This window comes from Onychostoma macrolepis, chromosome 21 (genome assembly GCF_012432095.1).
Source record: "Onychostoma macrolepis isolate SWU-2019 chromosome 21, ASM1243209v1, whole genome shotgun sequence".
NCBI classification, from domain to species: Eukaryota; Metazoa; Chordata; class Actinopteri; order Cypriniformes; family Cyprinidae; genus Onychostoma; species Onychostoma macrolepis.
Window position 1 is genome coordinate 12,229,970 of NC_081175.1, and position 21,844 is coordinate 12,251,813.

Sequence of the window (21,844 nt, forward strand, 5' to 3'; positions counted from 1 at the left end):
GGTCGGATATTTAATTAATAATTAGACGTTTAAACTCTTAGATAAGTTCTAAATTAATCTTTAAAAACACTGGTAATCTTTAACTAATTTAAAGCTAAAATTATTTTTAACGTTTTATAAGAATTTAGTGTGTTATAGAATTTCATGTCAGCCATTTATCAGTTATCAGCCAAAACTTAAAAATAGTTATCAGCCTGGCTTTTAATGTCAATGGTAGTTCCTATGATTCAACCAGTGGAGCATAGCGATTGCAACACCAAGGTCCTGGGTTCGATTTTCAGGGAACATATGAACTACAAAACCGTATTCTTCAAATACAAAGTTGCTTTGCATAAAAGCATCTTCCGGATGCATAAATATATGTAAATCATTTTTCTACCGAATATTTGAAATGACTGAGTTTTGCAATTTCATAATTTTTACAGCCTATTTCATTTGATGCGATTATAACAACCTCGGTTTTCTGCACATTAGCTCTCAGGAAAGTTAAAAAAAAGATCCAATTTTTGCAAAGAAACTGTCATTTTCGCCTTGTTTCTTATATCAGTTGTAGTAATTTGCATAAAATACACCATTTTTTAGTTTCACAAGTGCGTGCGGTGTAAAACAAGCCATTGTTTCTCTCTTCACAAATCTCCTGCACACCCCACAGTTCAAAAATCCACGCCTTAATTATGCTGTGAAATTAAACAGCTCCACTTCCCCGAGGTGACACATTTTAACCGTATAAGGCTACAGATCGGCGTCTCTCCACTGCACATGCCCATCAACTGCAGAATAGCACCTAGATTAGAGGGAGGCATAGGGATCACTACACCTGACAGCTCATGCCTGTGAGCTATTGGCTCCTGCTTGTGTCCGCATAGTGTGTATAATCAGGCCTTTGTGCTCTCGACAATGTTGCTATGCTGCCGCTGTTTACATTTTACTATGAGCTTAATCTCAACATATATTTATTAGTTAATAAAAAGACAGGAGGTAGAACACGAAAGATTGATGTTAACAAAACTGTCCGTGGACGGAAAGTGCATACAGTTAATAGATTTCCTGGCCGTATAAAAGGAATAATTTATGAGGTGTTATTAAAAACGCTCAAAGTGGTGCAAAACAAGAAAAATTATAATATGACACTTGTGCTATAACCTGTGTCATGTTGTTAACTATATCAGGACGGCGGATCAAGTCTTTGCATGTGTGGATTGTTAGCATTTCCACTGTCAACAGCCAGGCTTCCTTTCCATATATTGTAGCGCCGTTCATTTTGGGAGGTCTGGAAATGAGTGTCTGTCAACATAAGATGTTGAAACAGTGCAGGTACTGAGGCTTTTAAGACCTGAGGAAATGTAAATAGTATAAATGTAGCACAATAGGTGCGTGTAGATACAAGCAGCTTGAGGAAAAAATGGCTTTGGCGCCATGGGTGAAAGAGAGAAATGAATCTCCCATCTTAGTGCATGGTAGGAATATTACAACGCAGAGAAGAACGTCTGACAAGATGTCGTGCAAAGCCCGGCTGTAAATCCCAGTGTGCAGGTTGTGCATGAGGACAGATGTGTCCTCAGAGCTGTCGTCTCCAAGAGATAGTGATTTTCTGTCACTTTCTGTTCATCTTGCTGTTGAGAGAATTGTAATCGCTCGACCAATTAGAGTCATAGTAGAGAGTTAAAACGGTAGCTGACCTCCAGCTGGAGCACTGAGACAGCCCAGGGGCTTTTAGACTGCAGGCCATGGAAATACTGACAGAAAATTGTATTTAAAAAATAAATACTATTTTATTTAATTTTTTTCATTTTTAGATTCCCCCCTGGTTCTAATAACTTTAGCTTGAAGATGTTGCTGCTTCATTTCGGAAGATTAACTTTTCCCTTCTTTATTCTTCATACCCCGAGAATGTGTCGACACATCCCTGGGGTACACCGCCTAAACAGTGCAGTGAAGTAGGCTTTAGTTTGAAAGGTTGTGCGTTTGGCTGAACACACAGCCGCTTCAGTAGCGCTTCAACGGACGATAACACACACAGTTATTTCAAAATACGCGGTTTTGGCGAGTTACTTCGTAAATGTAGTGTTAAATGAGTTATAAAGTCTTAAATGACAGTAAAGAGTTTGGAGAAAATAGGATGTGTGTCAGACCCGTGTCATGCGCATCAGGTTTTAAAGAGACAGCGCTGCTTTTAAAGTGAAACCTGCTGAAGTCTGTCATTGACGTAAATCAAAGAAGAAAAGAAAAAGAGAAATCACTCAACTGCTCTAGTCGTTGATTCACTTTTAGTTTATGCATATACAATTTATAGTTTATGTGAAGATTATTTTAAAATCACTTAATATTTCAGAGCCTATTAAATAAAATAATGGCTTTCAATTAAACTGTAGTGTTCAATGGCTATAATTAATAGGTAAAATTGAGCGAAAATGCATTTAATAGAGACACCAGTAGCAGTGTATTGGTAGCAATACTTCATTAATAATAGGCTACTTTGTAAAAAGATGCCATTAAAAACATATTTAAAATATACTATCTTTATGTTGTTTCTATATTAATTTGGAGGTTCAGTGTGAAATTATGACAATATAAATATGCAATTAATCATGATTAATTACAGAGAAATGTGTGATTACTTTTTTTAATCGATTAACAGACAGCACTGATGTTAACCTTTTATAGATTTTAAATTTCAATTTAATTTCTAATTTTATAGGTCCCCCAGAAAGAGATCGGGACGGCCCCCACCCCCTTGGCCCCCTTCAAATTTTCTGTTCGATAATCCGGCCCTCAAATGAAGCTAATCGAATAGCCCTGCTCTAATCCGTTAACATGGGTGCGGGGAAAAAAAACTGCACCACATACGTTCTGCAAACTGAGTATGTGTGAAACAGGAGTAACACAATGGACAGCTCTGTTTGCCGAAAACATGCAAAGGACAAGAATCTCAACCTTTTTAGGAGAAAAAAGGGATAAATCAATAAATCTGTTTGTTGTTTTTTTCTTGTAAGTAAAGTAAATGACAAATTAAAAACATTGTAAATATGTTTAGTCGTTGTAGTAGTAATAACTGCCTGTTTTTGCAAAAAGAGTTTCATGGCCGGTAAAAAACAAGTTTGGCCGATAAATTTTATCAGGTCACCGGCCATTGGCAGGTGTGGCAAAAAGTTAGTTTTAGGCCCTGTTTTCATGTATAAAGAACAATTTATACTGTGATATACATATACATATACATGAAAATATCTAGCTGCCTTTATATATAAGGCAATCCCTGGCAAAGGAACCATTGTATTGTGTTTTCTGGTAACACTTTACAATAAGGTTTCATTTGTAAACATTAGTTAATGCATTAACTAACATGAACTAACAATAACCAGTATATTTTTGCTGCATTTATTAACCTTTGTTGATGTTATGATGTTCATGTTCATGTTAGTTCACAGTGCATTAATGCACATTAACAGATACAACTTTTGATCTGAAAAATATTTAGATCATAGATATAAACATTAACTAAGATTAATAAATGCTGTAGAAGTTTCATTCATTGTTATCTCATGTTAACTAATTTAGTCAACTAACGTTAGCAAAGGAAACCTCATTGTAAAGCGTTACAGTGTTTTTAGTTTTAAAGTTAAAATAAAAAGTATTTTAAAATCTCTACCTGAGGATTGCACTCACAGCTGTTGTGTTCTATCCGAATGGACACTCAAACCACACTGAAGATACACGCAAAAATTGAATATAATAATACCTGAATTACTTTGTTTAATCATAATATTTGTTGCATAGAGCATGTTTTACTAATATAGAGTGTAAATAGCATCTTGTCATTAACAATTAACATAGAAATGCACCAAAATGTTTTATGAATAATATCAGCTGTCAGTGTGCCCCACAGGTAAGACACATCAGAGATATTTTAATTGTGTAGTTTAATGACCACTGGAATGTATATCAATTCACTTGCATTCTTGCTGTTTTGTTTGCAGTATAACAATAATTATGATAATGATAGAGTTGAAATAACTGCCGTAGAATAACATGAATTCAAATGTCTAACAGTGACAGTGAATCGAATCTACTAACCTAGCTGCTCGTTTTAAAACCTCAGATCCTAATCCATGCAATAAATATCCAAATAAACTAGTAGTTTGGTGCTATAGACGCTAGTTTGATGATTTCTATTTTATTACGCACAATTATAATCATCTCTTACCCATTAATCCAGGTTTGGTCGTATTTCAGTCGTGCTCTAACCTGCATGATCTAACCACTTATTCTCTTTAGTATCTGCATGATGTGTCCACAATGTGACTTGTATAATGCCCATATGTGTTTATGGTGGGATATCTCTCTCTTAAATCTTGTTTTTCCTGTCTCTCTCTCTGTTTATGTTTTGCTCTTCATTATCAACTCTTTGCACTGGCAGAGTCTCTTGGGATTGAATTTATGGGTATGGACTGATCCTTCATTCTGATTTCCAGATTGAACTGTGTAGCTCTCATTCCATTTCACACAACTCTCTGATGGACTCTAAAGCAAATGAACAAATTGATTAACAAATAAATCTGTCAATCAGCTGTTGCTCTGTATAGTAGCCCCTCTTTCCAAGAGTCAGCATGGGAATCATTATCTGCAGCCCTCGTCCCGTCACAGTGGGATTTTAAGGCTTTGTTCAGACAGAATCGGAACTAACTCAAATCTGTTTTGGAAAAAAACAACAAGAACATGAAATCTGATGTTTATAAACATCCATATGTGGTATAAATATCTGATTAAAATCAGGGTTTTTTTGGGTTTTTTTGGAATGTGTTTTAGTCTGAACGAATCATATCAGATTTTAAATGTTTTATTTATTTTATTTTTTATCTCTCATTCAGTAACATGACTCATATGTAACATCATATAAATTGCACAATATTCACTGGAGCTTCAAAATCAAAATTTCTGACTTTATTATCAAATAGGCTATATATTAGCATACCTATATTATCAGGTAATATCAAAATTAGTTGTAATTCAGAAATTAAAAAGATGCTTAATATAGAAAATTATTTATTATAAGCAACAGGTTGGCATGCATGCAAGGTCAAAAAACACTTTTTTGTTTTATAATATGCATTTATTTTTACCTTACTTGCTCAAAGACTCCCAAACAATTCGCTCAACGATTAATTTTTCCAAACCCCTCCTTTGCGTGGCGCTAATCTGCGGTGATTGGTCCAATTGGTCTCATTTTAATTTCTTCACGCTTGTAATGCCTCATAAAGCAGCATTTGTGAGCGTGCTGCTTTGTGTACAGCGTTACCGGGGAGACCGCTATTTTTACTGCTCCAAAAGCTGCACCTAGTGGCAAAGAATGAATTTGCATTTTCATTCAGACCAATGTGAAAAGACCAACAAGTTGGCGGGCAATATGCTAATGTTTCATGTTGACGTCAACATGGCTTGGGATTCGTTTAAAAAGGACTCCTTTCAATGATTCAGAGTCGACTCTTTCTTTTGACAATAACTTTATACACGGTGCACTTTCAGATTTAAAAATTTGCATGATGTTTTCCTTCACTTAGAGCTGTGTTACACACTGTATGAAAGGTAATTTTCAAAAATCCATAATAGGGGCACTTTAAAAACCTTTATTAAAAAATAAAAATCTTCCTTTTGTAGCCATTTTGTAATCCCACAAGCAGTCTTTTACCCATAAATCCATACAGTAGTCTGTATATACATCATATATTCACATCATATATTCAAAATGTCCAAAAGATCAGTTTTGACAGCTAAATTGGATTTGCGTGCAGTGTTAACAAGTTTCAGTCGGCTCACTGTGTTTTACCTAGGCCTATTTAAAATTAGCCATAAACTTTCTTGCAGCCCTAAAAACGTTGCCAGAAACAGTTTTACTGTGAGCATTTAACAACTTGCGTAGTTAGTTCAAGTTTTACGTAAGACTTTTGACAACCATATATTTTGTTGAATTGGTTGGAACGATATGAGTCGGTTTTTTTGTCATCAACATGAAGATGTACACAGATTTCTTCAAGTGTATGCAGCTAGTCTGAGTTAGCATTATGCGGGGGTGATTTGTGTAAACCTCCGTCAGTTTTACACACCAACCTGGTGTTTACTGAACGGTAAACATAACAAGTGTGTGGCTTCAAGTGAATTTATGTGCACTGGAGTTGTACTAACATTCAATCTAATTATGTTTTACCTGGAAAGCCTTGGATTACGTTGATAAAACGTGTTCATTTTCCCTTACACATGCATTTTCAGGATTTAGCCCGTTTATTGTAATTGGACATTTTTAAAACAATGTAATATAACTTTACGTTTATTTTTACTACCACATTTAATTTTTTTCTTGTTTTAAATCAACTAAATTGTACATTTGTGTAATTTTAGATAAAGTGGTAAATAAAAAACAAAAACAATTCCTAATATTGTATGTAGTTTTCTTACTCAAGTTAATACATTTTGATTTGTAGATGTTTTTACTAGAAAACAATAAAAATTCGGAATAAATCATTTTTAATTTTTGGCATCAGAGATTGTACAGCTGTATTTCCAAAGCGTTTACATAAAATCTGATCATGACCAGCTGTAACTTCTCCAGATGGTCTTTTATTGTACAGTTGATCATGGTGCTTTGCTTTCAATGCAATGTGGATGAGTGCTGCAGATAAAAGTTCCCTTTTCTTTCCTCAAACAAAATAGTTCCTTTACTTTCATTTTCTCAAGTTTTTCTCCCTGTTCCATCTGCCCGCTTTCCTGTTGTCTTTGCTGAATTATTTTTCATCTCTATCCTTGCACGCTACTTTCCATTCTTCTTCTTCACCAATGCGATTTCTGCAGCTGTATTTGATAATGGTTCAAATTGAACGCAGTTTCTCTTTTGTTTTCTGTTCTTAATTTTACTGGGCTTGAACAAACTGAATCCTGGTGCCCTAGCATGCCAAACTGCATTAGTCCCATAATTAGGTTGTTTATATGACCTCTCCCAATTGTCTGTTCTTTGCTTACAAAAACAGCCTCTGTTTTCCCTTGAAAATGATCCATTTTACGGTATGTGTAAACTAGGCTCTCTATGAAGTCACGTACTTAAAGCACATACTCAGTTCCATTCCTACCAGCACAGATGAGGCCCTTCAGAAATAATGTTCTCCTTCTCGCTCTGTACTACCGAGCAAACGACAGCTGGATTATTTCATTATTGATTATGAAATATTTCTCCCCTAACTAGCCCCCATCCCTCTCGGACTCGCATTTTCTTCCTTTTAGAAGGTCTGTGAGACCAAACCAAGGCCCATTTCCAAGGAAAAGGCAGAAGGCTGAATGTAGTCTGTGGTTTGATATTTAAAACAAAAAAAGAAACATTTCCTTTTGAATTGTACCCAATATTCAGTTTTTGTTAAAGGAATATTCCAGGTTTAAACAAGTTATGCTCAATCTACAGCATGAGTGGCATAATGTTGATTAGGACAAAAAAAAAGAGTTTTCTTTAAATAAGCAATACTCAAGGTTACAGTGGAGCTTTATAAAAGCACTTACATCAATTATTTTGTTAAAATATGTAATCTCTAAGCTGGAAAGCTTTGTACAGTCAGTTTAAGGTTTGTTGTATAACAAAAATTGACTCACCCCTTGTTTTCATTAAAAACGCAAAAATCAAGGTTACAGTGAGGAACTATAGGGACAATTTTTGAAGGATTTTGTAAGCAGAAATATACTTATTATATAAGTTTACAATTTCATAGAGTTATTTAAACTATTAACCGTGTAAATATTTTTTACAGTCATTTTAAGCTTTTAAAGTTAAAAAACTTTTCAAATAAATGGTTAATAATTTAAAAACAATTAAAATCATATTAACAAGAATAATGTTAATATCTTATAACTATGCTATTGAAACATTATTTTAACGTCTACAAATTGGCCCCATTCACTTCCATTGTAAGAGCCTCGATTTACCTCGAATTTGACTTTTTTTGTCTTTTTAAAGAAGGCAAATGAAGAGTCAAATTTATTTATTTATTTTGTACTCAACACAGCTAAACTGACTGTAAAACTGACTGACTTCTTTTACATTTTATTGTGGTAATCAGTATACCACAAATGCTGTCAAATGAGCTCAGTTTGATCAACTGCATCCAGAATATTCCTTTAAAGATTTCTATGCATCCATGATTTAATTGGTTATGAATACATGAATAAACTATAACTGACCAAGCCAAAGAAACACCCTGATGATTGTTTCTGTGCCTCCATGTAATCACCTCTTAAACCAATTTGTCCCAAACATTCATCCACATTTCAATTGTCCTCTTGATATGCTGTTTGATCTTGTAAATTGAGCTGAATTGCGATGCCCCCCAGTGGAGGAAAGCATCCATGGACTCACAGAAATCATCAGCGCCCATCGGGAGATTGTTCAGACAGACCAATTCCCTCACGTCCACGATAATGATACACATTATTCCTCACGCAAGCAGTTTCCACTGCTGAGCTGGTCCATTAGAGCCCTTGTTGAGGCCATCTCACGATTAATCCTCATATCCATGCTGTTAATGAGAGTGTGCGGGATCTGAGTCATGCTGAATGCCCGATAGGAAGAACATGTTCATCTGAGCCATACGTGATATCTCTCAGATTTCATCATGACGTGATGGAAGATCGGTGCGGCAGTGGGAACTGTTTACGAGAGAGTTTAGAAGCAGTTTTAGTTGCAGATGAGGCTGATAATTGTTGTGTGTGTGTGTGTGTGGTGATGTGCAGAGGCAGAGGAGCTCTATCAGAAGAGAGTCCTGACAATCACCGGCATCTGTGTGGCTCTTTTGGTGGTGGGCATAGTCTGCGTGGTGGCCTACTGCAAAACTAAGTAAGTATAAGGCACAACGGCGGTGATATTACTTATAATAATAATAGCATATTACTATAGCAGTAATACTTATTTGTGCCTTAGGTTATTTTTTGACTGGCCTCAATTGTATAACTAATGTCTATCAAACTTGAAATCACATATTATGAATATTAATTATGAATGAACTTTTAAAAGAACACTTACTACATTATTTAAAAATTACTTTATTTTTTATTTTATTCTCTTTGTGTTTACCAAGGCTGCATTTATAAAGTAATATTGTGAAATATTATTATGATTCAGAAAATGATTCAAAACTGTTTTCTATTTGAACATATATTAAAATGTAATTAATTCCTGTAATGGAAATGCTGAAATACTCCAGTCTTCAATGTCACATACTTATAATGCTTGCTGATTTGATTTCTTGTTATTATCAATATTGAAAACAGTTGTGCTGCTTAAGTTTTTTTGTGGAAACCAAAATTACTTTTTCAGGATTCTTTGCTAAATAGAAATTTCAGTAACACTTTAATATAGAGACCAATTCTCACTGATAACTAGGCCTATAATTGCATATTATCATGCCTATTATTATTATTATTGGCTGTTTATTAGTACTTATAAAGCACATATTCTGCATGACCATATTCTACATCCATAATCCTACGCAATACCTAAACTTACCAATTACCTTACTAACTATTAATAAGCAGCAAATTAGTAATTTATGGAGGCAAGAGTTGTAGTTAATGGTTTGTTAATAGCGAGAATTGGACCTTAAAGGGTTAGTTCACCCAAAAATGAAAATTCTGTCATTAATTACTCATCCTCTTGTCGTTCCAAACCCATAAGACCTCCGTTCATCTTCGGAACACAAATTAAAATATTTCTGATGCATTCTGAGAGCTCTCTGACCCTCCCATAGATAGCAATGAAATTACATCGGTAAAGTAATCCATGTGACATCAGGGGTTCAACCAAAATTTTACGAAGTTACGAGAATACTTTTTTTGCGCAAAAGAAAAAAAAAACAACGACTTTATTCAAATATTCGTCTCCTCTGCATCACCCTAGTGCCATTTTGGAGAATATCCACTGAACGTAAACGACGTATGCTGTTCTGTGTCAGCTGCGCCACGCGGATATGTTGTTTTCATTCAAATCAAAGCATACATACAACATAGAAAACATATCCGTGTGGCGCAGCTGACACAGAATAGCATACGCCGTTTACGTTTACCGATGTCCTTGCTACGTTTCTGGACCTTGATCGTGGTAGTTACATTGCTGTCTATGCGCCATAAAATAATGTAAAAATATATTTACATTACATAATAAAATATCAATCCCAGTGGAATTTATTTTGAAGGAAGACCGTAATTAAAAAAAAAAAAAAAAAAAAATACAGCACTTTTGGTCACACTTTATTTTAAGGTCCAATTAACAATTAAACTACCACTTTTGCCTCAATAAACTCCTAATTTTCTGCTTATTAATAGTTAGTAAGGTAGTTGTTAAGTTTAGGTATTGGGTAGGTTTATGGATGTAGAATATGGTCATGCAGAATATGTGCTTTAAGTATTCATAAACAGCCAATATGTTAATAATAGGCATGCTAATAAGCAACTACTAGTGAGAACTGGTCCCAATAGTAGTGTTACCACACTTTTTAAATAAAGAGCAACGATCTAGCATAATGTGTTTTCAGATTTGGTTTAATATTTTATTATCTAATGAAATTGCAGTTTTAAGTGTGACTTAAGTGTCTGAATACTTTTATACAGTAAATAACCAAACTGAATATAAAAATTTTTAGATTTAAATCTAGCGCCAGCATTGAGCGGTAGAAAGACTTTTTGAATTGTGACGTGATGATTGTGACTCTGGGCCGGTGTCTGAGAGAGTGACACTGCCTCACTGTAGCCTCCCCCCCAGGAAACAGAGGAAGAAGATGCACAATCATCTGAGGCAGAACATTTATGTGGATCATCCCAACCGCAACTTGGCCAACGGACCCAATCACCCAGGACCTGGTCCTGAGGAGATACCCATGGTAGATGTATGTCAATCTTCTTAATAAATGGAATTTGCTGTGATGTAATGTCTTCTGTCAGTAACTGAATGGCTCTTCTTCTTTCCCAATTGCAGTATATCTCCAAAAATGTACCGGCGACTGAGAGAGTCATTAGACACGGAGCAGAGGCACCTTTTCCTGGCAGCCGGCAGTCTTCCAGATCCCACAACTCCTCCACCCGGGCTCATTCCTCCACTCACAGGTACATTCCTGACAGCGTGGCATGTTTGGCCACAAATGAGCCGAGGATTTGTGTGTGTAGACTCATCAAGAACCAGGGGTCATGCTTTAGTTGCCCCCTGCCAGAGTCATACGTCTGTTTTCATCTCATTCAGCATTCTTTCCCCTTCACTGTCCCGCTGGAATCCGAGTCAGCAGCCATTATTCATTCCTTTTAGAATCAAGCCACAGGTGTGAGTGAGTGAGTGAGTGCAGAGAAACTCAGAGGTTATACACCATGATCACCTCGCAGGCCTCCGGCTTCACGCTTTTCACTCAAACGGATTCTTACACACATATGGGTTAAACCAGTGGTTCTCGGTTTGTTCTGTCATGACTCCTTTGTAACAGGAGCAAACTTTGTACACCCGTAACACTTCCACTGTAATCAACCAACCGCATTGTTGGCAAATTTTGTTAGCACGTGTAGTATGTGTTGAATAATGCGGAAGTGTTTGACAGATTGTGATTTGTCATACAGAAAATTAGCAGTGAAGTTATGGAGACACGTAGATCTACACTTTTAACTGTTTTATTGACTTAGCCCAGTCAATTAAAGGTGTTTTATTTTTTACTATACGAGTGCCTTGGAGTATTTCATCTTCTCAGTTTGATATTTACCTCCAAATATGCAAAGAGCACCGGTGATTAAGTGAAGAGACCAGTGCAGCATTCTTGGCCCCTGTTGTTTTGTCAAATTATGGTTTTATTGAATTTTTTTTTTCAACTGTCAAAAAAAAAATGTTGTGAATAATGAATTGCCTATAAGTTTAAAAAAATAATAATTTATTGTCATTGGACCTACATTATAATTAAATTTGTATATAAAATATAAAGAATACATAGAAATAATTCAATTAAAAGATAAATGTGATGAATACATTGAAAAAATCAAACTTTTGCCATAATTTATTTACCCTCATGCAAACTGTTTAAAAAATAACTTTTGTTAATTGAAATAAAGCTGAAATTAAATATATTAGAAGAAAAACTTAAACCAATGAAAAATGAGAAATGTTGCCTGGACAATTGACTGAAAAAATAAAAATAAATACAAATTAATTCTTTATATTTAAAAAAAAAAAAAAATGACACAAGCACAAAACAATGACTAAAAATTGTATTTAAATTAAAATGCAATTATAAAAATAGTTTATAAATAGTACTAAAATAACACTGGCCTCATCGTGATACACATCTGTGGAACACAAACTGAGATGGATGAGACATGAGAGGATTGTGACCAACTGTCCAGTTTCAAAAATCACATAAAAGTACCATAAAAGTAGTCCATATGACTCCATATGCTCTATATTCTTGTGAAATCATAGTTTTTTGAAGCCAAAGGAAATGAAATAAATCTAAGAACCTGGGAAGCCTCCCGTCCCCCTACACTTTGAGAACCACTGGGTTAAGCATTTTATGCACTTTTTCTACCCTGATTTCTTTCCTTCCCTTTTCTTTCATTCTCTTTCTTTCTTTCTTTCTGTCTTTCTCAGACATGAAGGGAGAACGTGGAGTCTGGAGCGAACAGACAGCGTCCTCTCCGACTGTCCTTCCGGCATGATGTCGTCCTCAGTGGGGACCAGTAAATGCAACAGTCCTGCGTGCATGGAGGCGCGGGCCAGGCGTGCCGCACACTGTGGCTTTACTGAGCCCCACCGGCCGGCCCTGCAGTACGGCGACTCTTTCGACTCGCTTGGGGACTCTCCGCACAGCGACAGGTGCGCAGGAGCGCCCCCTCTCTGCAGCCATGGCACTGAGAACCATTTTAGTGTGTGCAGTAAGACTCCTCTGCGTTTCACTGCATAGTCTCCTTTACCCCTGGGGACTGGCATGGGTGGCGTGAAAGATTCAATAGCAAATATTCACAGCACGTACCATTACAGGGAGGGTTGGGGGTGCTCCGACCCTTCTAATTAAAACCTGAACCCCAAAGACAATTTAACAGTCCATGCAACTTAATAAAATTAGTTTACAGTATTATAATAATATAATTGATAAAACTGATAAATAAATGAAAAGGCAAGCAAACTACAATGAAAAAATCGAAATAAGTAAATAAGCAACTAAATATATAAATACATATATATACTGTATACAGACACACGCACACAGTGCTGGGTAGTAACTGATAACATGTAATCAAAAAGTGGTCAGAAAGTATAATCCAATAGATTATTCTACAAAAAATAATGTTGTCATGTAATTTGTAATCAGCGATGCACCACAATGTGTAAGTAATCTTCTCTTCACTGTGTGTATACACACAAAATCTAACATAATAAAATGATCATATTTATAATTGTTTAATTATATAATATTATATTATTTATAATTATATTAAATATTAAAATTTTATATTTATTTAAAAATATAACAAAATTGTATGTGTGTGTGTGTATATATATATATATATATATATAATTTAAATTTATATATATATAGAATATTTAGTTACATGTGCTATGTCAGCATAAGAAATAAGAAAGCTGACCCCTCAAAAGTCATTGTATAAATTACACACTGCATACCGTGAAGAATATAACAGTAAAACTTATTGCGCAAATCGTGCAGATGCTCTGGCCCAGCTGAGAGTGTCAGAGAGGGAGTCGGGGTCAAGCAAAGCTTCGCTGCTCCAGATATGCAGTATTTGTATCAAGGCAGAGAGATTCTAGCCCACGGCCAGCTGTATTTACAGTTATCTCTTGCCTACGAAACGCCCACGCCACCATGCAAGGGCCAAAACAGGAGAATTTATACCGTGAGGGGTTCATTAAGTCAACAAGAGCTGAACAACATGTTATCTCAGGGGTGAAACAGGTCTCTGGTGTTCTGTTCTGCACTATTTCCCGCTTTACCTTTTCTCCTGCTCTGCAGCCGACTGAGCTGTTGTGCATACGGCTATCTGCCCTCAGGCTCTGCAAATCTGTGACAGAGCAGCCAGTGTTAATTCATCTGCTCCAGTTTGACTGCGGCCTCCTCTCTCAGGGCAGGCTCACTTTAACTCGAACAGCACAGGCCAAAGGAACAAGCGCAGATAGGGAGTGTTTTTTTTTCTGTCAAAGGCATCAAGGAAAATTACCCGTGTACATGATTAAGTGTAGCATGATGCACGCTAATGGAAGGCAAGCGTTGTCATCCATCTGGTGGCATGCTGCAGTAACAATGCTAAGCCAAGACTGGGAGGTTTGACGTGGCCTCATTTGTTCCTGTAGTGTGTACGTCTGCTGTCATTTGCTATTGAGCTTTCAGCCGCCATGTCTTAGTGTGCATACTATCCTTTTTCTAGTGCCATAGCAAGGTGGGCACAAATTGATACAGTACTGCAAAAGTACAAGGCAGGGACACTGACACAGAACAGGGATCCCACACCTTTAGACCAGTGGATATTCATTTATTATCCATGATGCAGTAAGGATTTTAACGTCATTTTAGAGAGGTTGCACTCATAGAGCAAGTTGAGTATAACTAGGAAAAAATCTTTTTAAAAGACTGAATGATTTTCATGACTTTTCCAGGCCTAAAAATCACAATTTTAAAATTCCAGGTTCTCCATGAATGGGGGAACTTGAGGAAGAGGTTCTCAACCTTGAGGTCACCCATGTGTGGTCAGAAGCACAAGATATACTGTATTGTATTGCTTTTTTTTTTTTAATGTGTGTAAGTTTAATAGTTGTCAGTTAGACCTATATATTAAAAACACATTTTGAGCTTAATATGTGAAATATTACTTTATTTTATTTTATATCTCTTTCAAAATGTATAATATATTCTGTATATTACCATTACCATAAAAAAAGATATTAATATTTTTCATTCAACAAAGATGCATTACGTTGAACAAAAGGGTCAAACTTGTTTCACATTGTTTCAAAACATTTCTATTGCAAACAAATGCTGGTTTCTTTAAAAAATAAAAAAAATAAAAAATCCTAAAAGTATCATGGTTTCCATAAAAAAAAGAACTGTTTTCAACATTGATAATAAGAAGAAATGTTTCTTGAGCAGCAAATCAGCATATTATAACGGTTTCTGAAGAATCATGTGAAACTTAAGAATGAAATAATAGCTCATAAAAAAGCTTTGCCATCACAGGAATAAATTACATTTTAAAATATATTCAAATAGCAAATAGTTATCTTAAATTGTAATTATACAATGTTAATGTTTTACTCTATTTTTGATCAAACAAATGCTGACTTCGTGAGCATAAGAGACTTTCATAAAAAATGAAAAAAATAAAATAAAATCATTCAGACCCCAAACTGTTGAATGGTATATAGTGTATTATTATTGTTAATTACATTTCGGAACAAAGACCAATTATCGTTCCAACCTGAATGGACAGTGATCTCCATGCAAATCCATGTCTCCATGATTTTCCACTTGTGAGATCCTAAAGTGAATTGTTTCATTCTGTTAAGTGGGTGACCAGAAAAGATTGAGAACCCCTGAATGCGACTTCTTTTTCGGGGGTGGGTCCCGTCGCGTTTACAGTATGTGTACTTGAGACATTTGACTGACGTGTGTATCTGTTCCACACAACCTTCTTCTCTCCTGCTCTTGCTCGCTCTTCTTCCTCTCTCCGCTGTCTCTCTCTCCCTGCCCTTCTCTCGGTGCAGGTACGTGTCGGCGCTGACCACTCCAGCTCGCCTGTCTCCCGTGGACTTCCATTACTCACTGCCCCCACAGGTGCCTACCTTCCAGATCACGTCTCCCAACGCCAGCCACGCAATGTCTCTGCCCCCCGCCGCCCACGCTCCCTACCCGCCGGAGGAGGACCAGCCGCTGCTGCGGCGCTACCAGGTGCCCCTGCATGAGGCGCGGGGCCACGAGCCCTACCGGCAGCAGCAGCGCGGCAGCTACCTGCGAGACAGCACCGGCAGCCTTCCCTCCAGCCCCTACCGGCTGGCTCAGGAGGAGGAGTACGAGAGCACCCAGGAGTACCTCTCCTCGATGGAGCAACCAAAGAGAAGCAGTCGGCACTGGCGCAGGTCCAGACTCAACGGCCACGTGGCGCCACGCGGCTACCAGCCCTCCCGGGACTTAGGCTCGCGCAGCTGCCTGTCGGACAGTGACTCGGAGGGGGAGGAAGGTGAGAGCACGCCCTTCCTCAGTATGCAGAACATGAATGCCGCCGAGCCCATCACCCTCTACAGGCCCGTGCCCGACACGCAGACTTCTCACGCCCAGAGCGGGCGGCACGGGCCACGCGCCAACACACAGACCAGACTGACGCACTCGCGCTCCAAAATGGACAATGCACCCCACTAGAGAAACCACCACCTATCCACAAAAACCGATCTACTATAGACATGCACCTATAAGAAATATTTTTATTTTATATAACTGACAGATATTGTAAACAAATGAAATATTTATTTTCATTTTAGCAAAAGTTGTCTACTAGTTAACAGCAAAGACTTTTTTTATAGGGAAAACTCTATTTATATGTACACTTTGATTTACAGCATAAAAAAGATGTGCCAATTTTTTCACAACTTAAAAAAAAAAATAGAGTAATATTGTGGTGCCTTTTGCTGTATGCTGAGGGCCAGAGGGCCAGTGGAGTTTTTTGTAGCCTTTCTTATACGGACGCCTCATTTTTTATACTCGTTTACTCTTTTGTTGTCTCTTTTTGGTCTTTTTTCCCTTACTTTCCTTTCCAGGTTGTGTTCTTTTGGGAGCTGACCCCCATTTGAACTGTGACATCCCCCCTCCCCCCCCTCCCACCGTCATGCAATATAAACCACTCTAACATAAGGTGTATGTTTACATGAATTTGATCCACAGAGATGTTTTATGATCATGTTGCTTTGCCAACAGGAAATCGATGACAAATGCAATCGGGGGTTCGGGAAAAAAAAAAGTACGAGTGTGCGTGTGTGAGTGTGAACGACCAAATGCAAGAGGCCTCGAAATGACTGTGGCTCTGAGAAATATGCTGCAGGTGTGTAGACTTACGCATGTGGGCACTTGATGTCGTCTTATGGATGCACCGCCTTGACTTGCTTTGCATCCCTACAGGGTAAAGGTGCGGTCACATTTACCATTGTTCGGCGAATTTTCGTGGGCGAAATCCAGTCATTTCAACCGGAATTCAATGTGAATTTCAGGTGAGGTTCGTTGGCTGCATTGACCGACAGAAAATTGTTTGGTTTGAAAGCGACTCCTGTGTGCGCGGGGTTTTTTTTGCCCTCAAATTTTTGCTAATGTGACCGCACCTTGAGGTTTGTCACACGGAAGCCTTCTCTTTCCAAAGGGGATTGTGGGTTAAATGTGAGGGGGCCGTGGGCCGGGCTGTCAGTGCTAAAAGCTTTTCAGAGATAACAAAGAAATAAAGAACATATAGTCTCTCCCACTCAACCCACTTTCCCGTCATTTAGTAGAATCGCCCCCATTATCTGCACATCCATCCGGTTAGAGCGGCCAGTGGAGAGATAGACGGAGGGATGGAAAGCCTCACAGCGTCTCAGGACCTCACTCCACTGCACATCTTCCTCTAGCGCAGAACTGAAGAGAGACTGACATCAGGCTGATGGATGTGATCGCTCCACCAATTGGTCCTGGTACTTTGGGACAGGGAGAGTAAAGGGACCGTTCACACAGGACACTTTCTTCTGTAGTTTTTTAACTGTTGCTGTTTGATGCATTCCATTCGGAAATGGGATATTCCTATCTGCTATCTGATATTTCCAACTTGTAATCATAAAGGCCGAACCCTTGGAATATGGTGTATAAAGAAACAAATTGCATTTTTCACATACATACAGTACACATATATATATATATATATATATATATGTAGTAATATTATTTATTCTATTATTTACAATACATTTAAAATATATTATTGCAGCATAAGTGCACTTTTTTTTCTTTTGTTTGTGCCATGAATGTCACATTTTCAGATGCCATGCCAAGTTCAACTCTGGCATGCAAAAGAGTGGATGAGTATCAGTGAAAAATAGAAAAATAACAGACCAATCAAATGAATATGAGGGTGTGATAAGCATGTTTATATTTAACAACAATTCATGGGTTGGGTTATGATACTCTTTTCAATTCTGTCCAGGATTTAGCTGATTTTAATGTTCGAATGTGTCCTGTGTGAACGGCCCTGAAAAGTTCCCGAACACGCAATCAGATACACACACAAACACAGTCTCAAATGACAAGACAAATAGCTGTGAAAATTATTAGGTGTCATTAAAATACCAAAATATGCAAACTTTATATTCTACTTGTGTTCCAATGCATTTCATGTGTTTTTTTTTTGTTTTTTTTTTTTGTGTGTGTAATGTGGAGACTACATGTTTCCTGTTGTTGTTTAACTTTAAGTCAATGTTTTTCATTAGGTCCACATATTTCATAATTATTTAATATATTCGCAGTTAATCTAAGACACCAAATAGTGCAGGTCATTATTATTATTTTTATTATTATTATTATTATTATTTTATATTGAATGCTATACCATCATTCTTTTTCATATGTGACTCCATGTCCATTTTGAAACACTCACTGGGCCCAAACCAAACCAGAAACATCTGTACTGACTGACTCTGTTTGGATAAAAATACTCCAACATTAAGAAACAGTCAGTATGGATAAGTCTGAGATGGAGTGTACTAAAATCAACTGTTTTAACTCTTCACCTTCTACAAAGAGTGTCCACAGTCAGCATCAGCTTGCCTCCTTGTTGTAAAGATGTAAAGAATAATATGTTGAGGGAGGTGAAGTCAATTGGTTTTGGCAAAGAAAATCAACACCAAATAACGGAGGAAGAGTAGAACTAGACAGATCCGTGATAAATATGTTTTCATGCACTTCTTCTATATATATAAAAAAGAGATGAGTTGTGATTATTTTGGTGAAAAACCAATGTACAAGTCCTGGTAAAAGGGGTGTAATGCTGTGTTATGACAGCACAATGGAATATCGTTTTGTATTTTAAATGAAGAGATATTTTGTTTGGAGTTTGAGCAGAAATTATTTTGATCCCCTACCTTTCTTCCTTACATTTTGGGTCTTATTTGTATGTTTGAGAAATGCCAAAAAGACAGTGCTCTAGTTAGTTTAAATGTGATATCGCTACTCAACGGTTATGTCCTGCCAGTTTATTTCTATTTCGTTTCCCCCCGCTTGAAACGTCTAAACACCTCACCTCTGCATGTCCTTGTGGTCAAGGTTAGATGGGTGCATGGTACAAGCAGCAGATGATTTTTTTTTTCCCTCAAGTCAGTGGAAGTGTATTTATTTATTTTTTTTACATTCAGCAATAAAAAAAGGAATATTTCCCCCCACCATGTCCATTCTTGGAAAATGCTAGAGGATTTAAAAAAAGTGAGACAAACACACACGACTGTCATAGATTGTAAAAATAAAATGAAAACACCTGTTCATATGAGAAAATAAATCTTTCTTGGTATCATTTTGACACATGCCCATATCTGACCTGTTGTCTGTCTCATCTGTGTGGCTATAGATTTTTACAGCTCAGATCAAACCCATGGTAAAATGTCTTTTCCAACTGACACAGAACCAGAAATGCTGGGAAGAGACTAATTCTGAGTTTTGTGCGTTTATTAGACAATATGTTCACCCATTTTTTGTTTTTTTTCTTTTTTAATAGGCCTAGGTAAAATTCATCATGCTGCCCATTTTGACAAATACTATTTACTATTTATGTACTAGCCTATCTACTAAATACTATTTCGGCTAAATGTTTGATTTGAACAATTAACGGAATGAGTGAAAGCTTTATTAATATACAGGTTTTTTAAATCGTAATTTACATAATAGAATGTTTCAGGACGTGCTCATGTAGACGTTTAGTGATCGCACAAAAGTGTAATTTCGGAAGCTATGTAAATTTCTTAAGTTGTTACACATCGCTTATTCACCTTATAGGCTATTTTCTTTTTACCTTGAATGTGTGAGGCTTCCGGTGTCAGTCAGCTTCTTTCAGGTTTGTTATCTTTATAAAACAGTGAGTTATGCTGCTTAAAGTTGCACACTGATGTTTGGTATATTATTTTATTAACTTAGTAATTGTAGACTGGTTTGTTGAGCAAATACTTTAACCATTTATTGCACTTTGTTAGTCTTGTTGTTTACCTGTGCAGCTGATGAATCGGAAGTCGCGCATATTCACAGAAAAGTGAAGTTGAAAAAATAAGGCGGATAAAGCCATGCAACCACTTTTAGCATTTATGGGTAAAGTTACTTTGTGGGCTTTTTTTAATATGGGCTAGAGGAAGCAAAGTCCACTTGAGGATAAATGTTATGTATGTTTACCTTAGCTAATGATTGCTCATGACTGTGGATCACTTTTCGGGGCAAAACAATGTGTGCTTTACGGATTATTATAACCTTGTGTGTGTGACATTACCGCACGGACAGACGGAGGAGGCTGAGGAACAAGATCAGAATGGTTCTCTCACAACAGCTCGTACCTCCAGCTGCACACATCTGAGTTTCACTGTCAAAGAGGCGAATTGTTGTGTCTTGTGAGACATTTCCAAGACATTCATCTGGGGCCCATCATCGCCAACACTTTGTTTTCCACTAGACGACCCTGATCAGCTCTCAGTTTTATGTGTTTCTGCACTCTTTGGTCAATCCTGACATGCCTAAACATGAAACATATGCCTCACTATATTGTTGAGAAGCTGCCAAGTAAACTCGAACACACCATTCCATGGTAACTTAATTGTAAGTGGACTATGGCCTACCTGTTTTAAGTTTCACGCTTACAACTTTAAGAGGTAATTACTTGCCTGAATCTACAGGGAAAATGCAGTAAAACAGGCCGAGTATGTTATCTCTATAACGGTCATATATGTGGAGATCCCTTGCTGTAGTTATGAAAGCAGTATAGTATTGAGTAGCCTTAAACAACATCTGAAAGACCTTATTTTTCTAAACTCAGTTACTTCAGTTATTCATAAAAGTGTTAATATCTTGAGACTATAATGTAAAAAAACTGATTTAGAGTTCACCTAGTTTTTTCTAATGCGAAAAGCTGAATTTAAAAGCTCACTGCATCCAGCATTTGGCAGGTATCAAGAAAGTGATGTGTTACAGATAACTTGCAAGGGACTTTTGCGCAATTCAGATTAACTTGGCATCTGACGTCTGTAGTTTCTGAGCATTTGTGATGACCCTGCTTAAAAAAAAAAAAAAAAACTAAAACCAGCATAAAGGCCTCACTCATACAGGAAAATTTTGTATGATCGTTTTAATTTCTATCTGTGCATCTAATTCGAACGTTTGCATGACGTTAATGCAACATCTATTTTTTATGGTGAAGGGTTAAATCTATTTTCCATCGTATTGCAAGGAAAACTGGCCAACCAGCAAGTTCTTTTCTTTTCCCTTTTCTTCTTGCTTTTAGCAACATGCCTAGAGCTGGTGCTGTTACATAAAACATCAACTTGTTAAAACTACAACATTCTGCCACTTTTTTAGGACTGATCTGATCATATAAAAGTATTTCTTTTGAAAACATTCGTTTTGGTGTGAGCAGGCCTTTTAAGGTAGTTGCTGGTCTCCTAAGTCTGCTCAGTGCTCCGGCTGGTGTTTTAGTTGATGTAGAACCTGATATCATAAGAATTCATAAGTATGTGAGATGGCGATTTCATATGAACTCATATGTATTTATTTGCAAAACCAAATTTTCAGCAGAGTATGAGCAG

The 21,844-nt window shown here is 37.0% G+C and overlaps 1 protein-coding gene across 15 annotated transcripts in view; it reads left to right on the forward strand.

Moving 5' to 3' along the window:
* Positions 1-19,761, forward strand: part of nrg2a (neuregulin 2a) — a 101,738-nt gene extending 81,977 nt beyond the window's left edge. For 2 of the 15 annotated variants that reach the window (XM_058758801.1, XM_058758803.1), the window contains exons 6-11: positions 4,415-4,438; positions 8,761-8,863; positions 10,772-10,907; positions 10,997-11,124; positions 12,641-12,865; positions 15,767-19,755. In XM_058758801.1, the coding sequence (XP_058614784.1) occupies positions 4,415-4,438; positions 8,761-8,863; positions 10,772-10,907; positions 10,997-11,124; positions 12,641-12,865; positions 15,767-16,418 (1,268 nt within the window). In that variant the 3' untranslated portion in view covers positions 16,419-19,755. Of the gene's footprint in view, positions 1-4,414; positions 4,439-8,760; positions 8,864-10,771; positions 10,908-10,996; positions 11,125-12,640; positions 12,866-15,766 lie in introns of all 15 variants that reach the window. The other 13 variants (XM_058758802.1, XM_058758804.1, XM_058758791.1 and 10 more) reach the window with 12 other exon arrangements.
* The last annotated feature ends 2,083 nt before the right edge of the window (positions 19,762-21,844 follow it).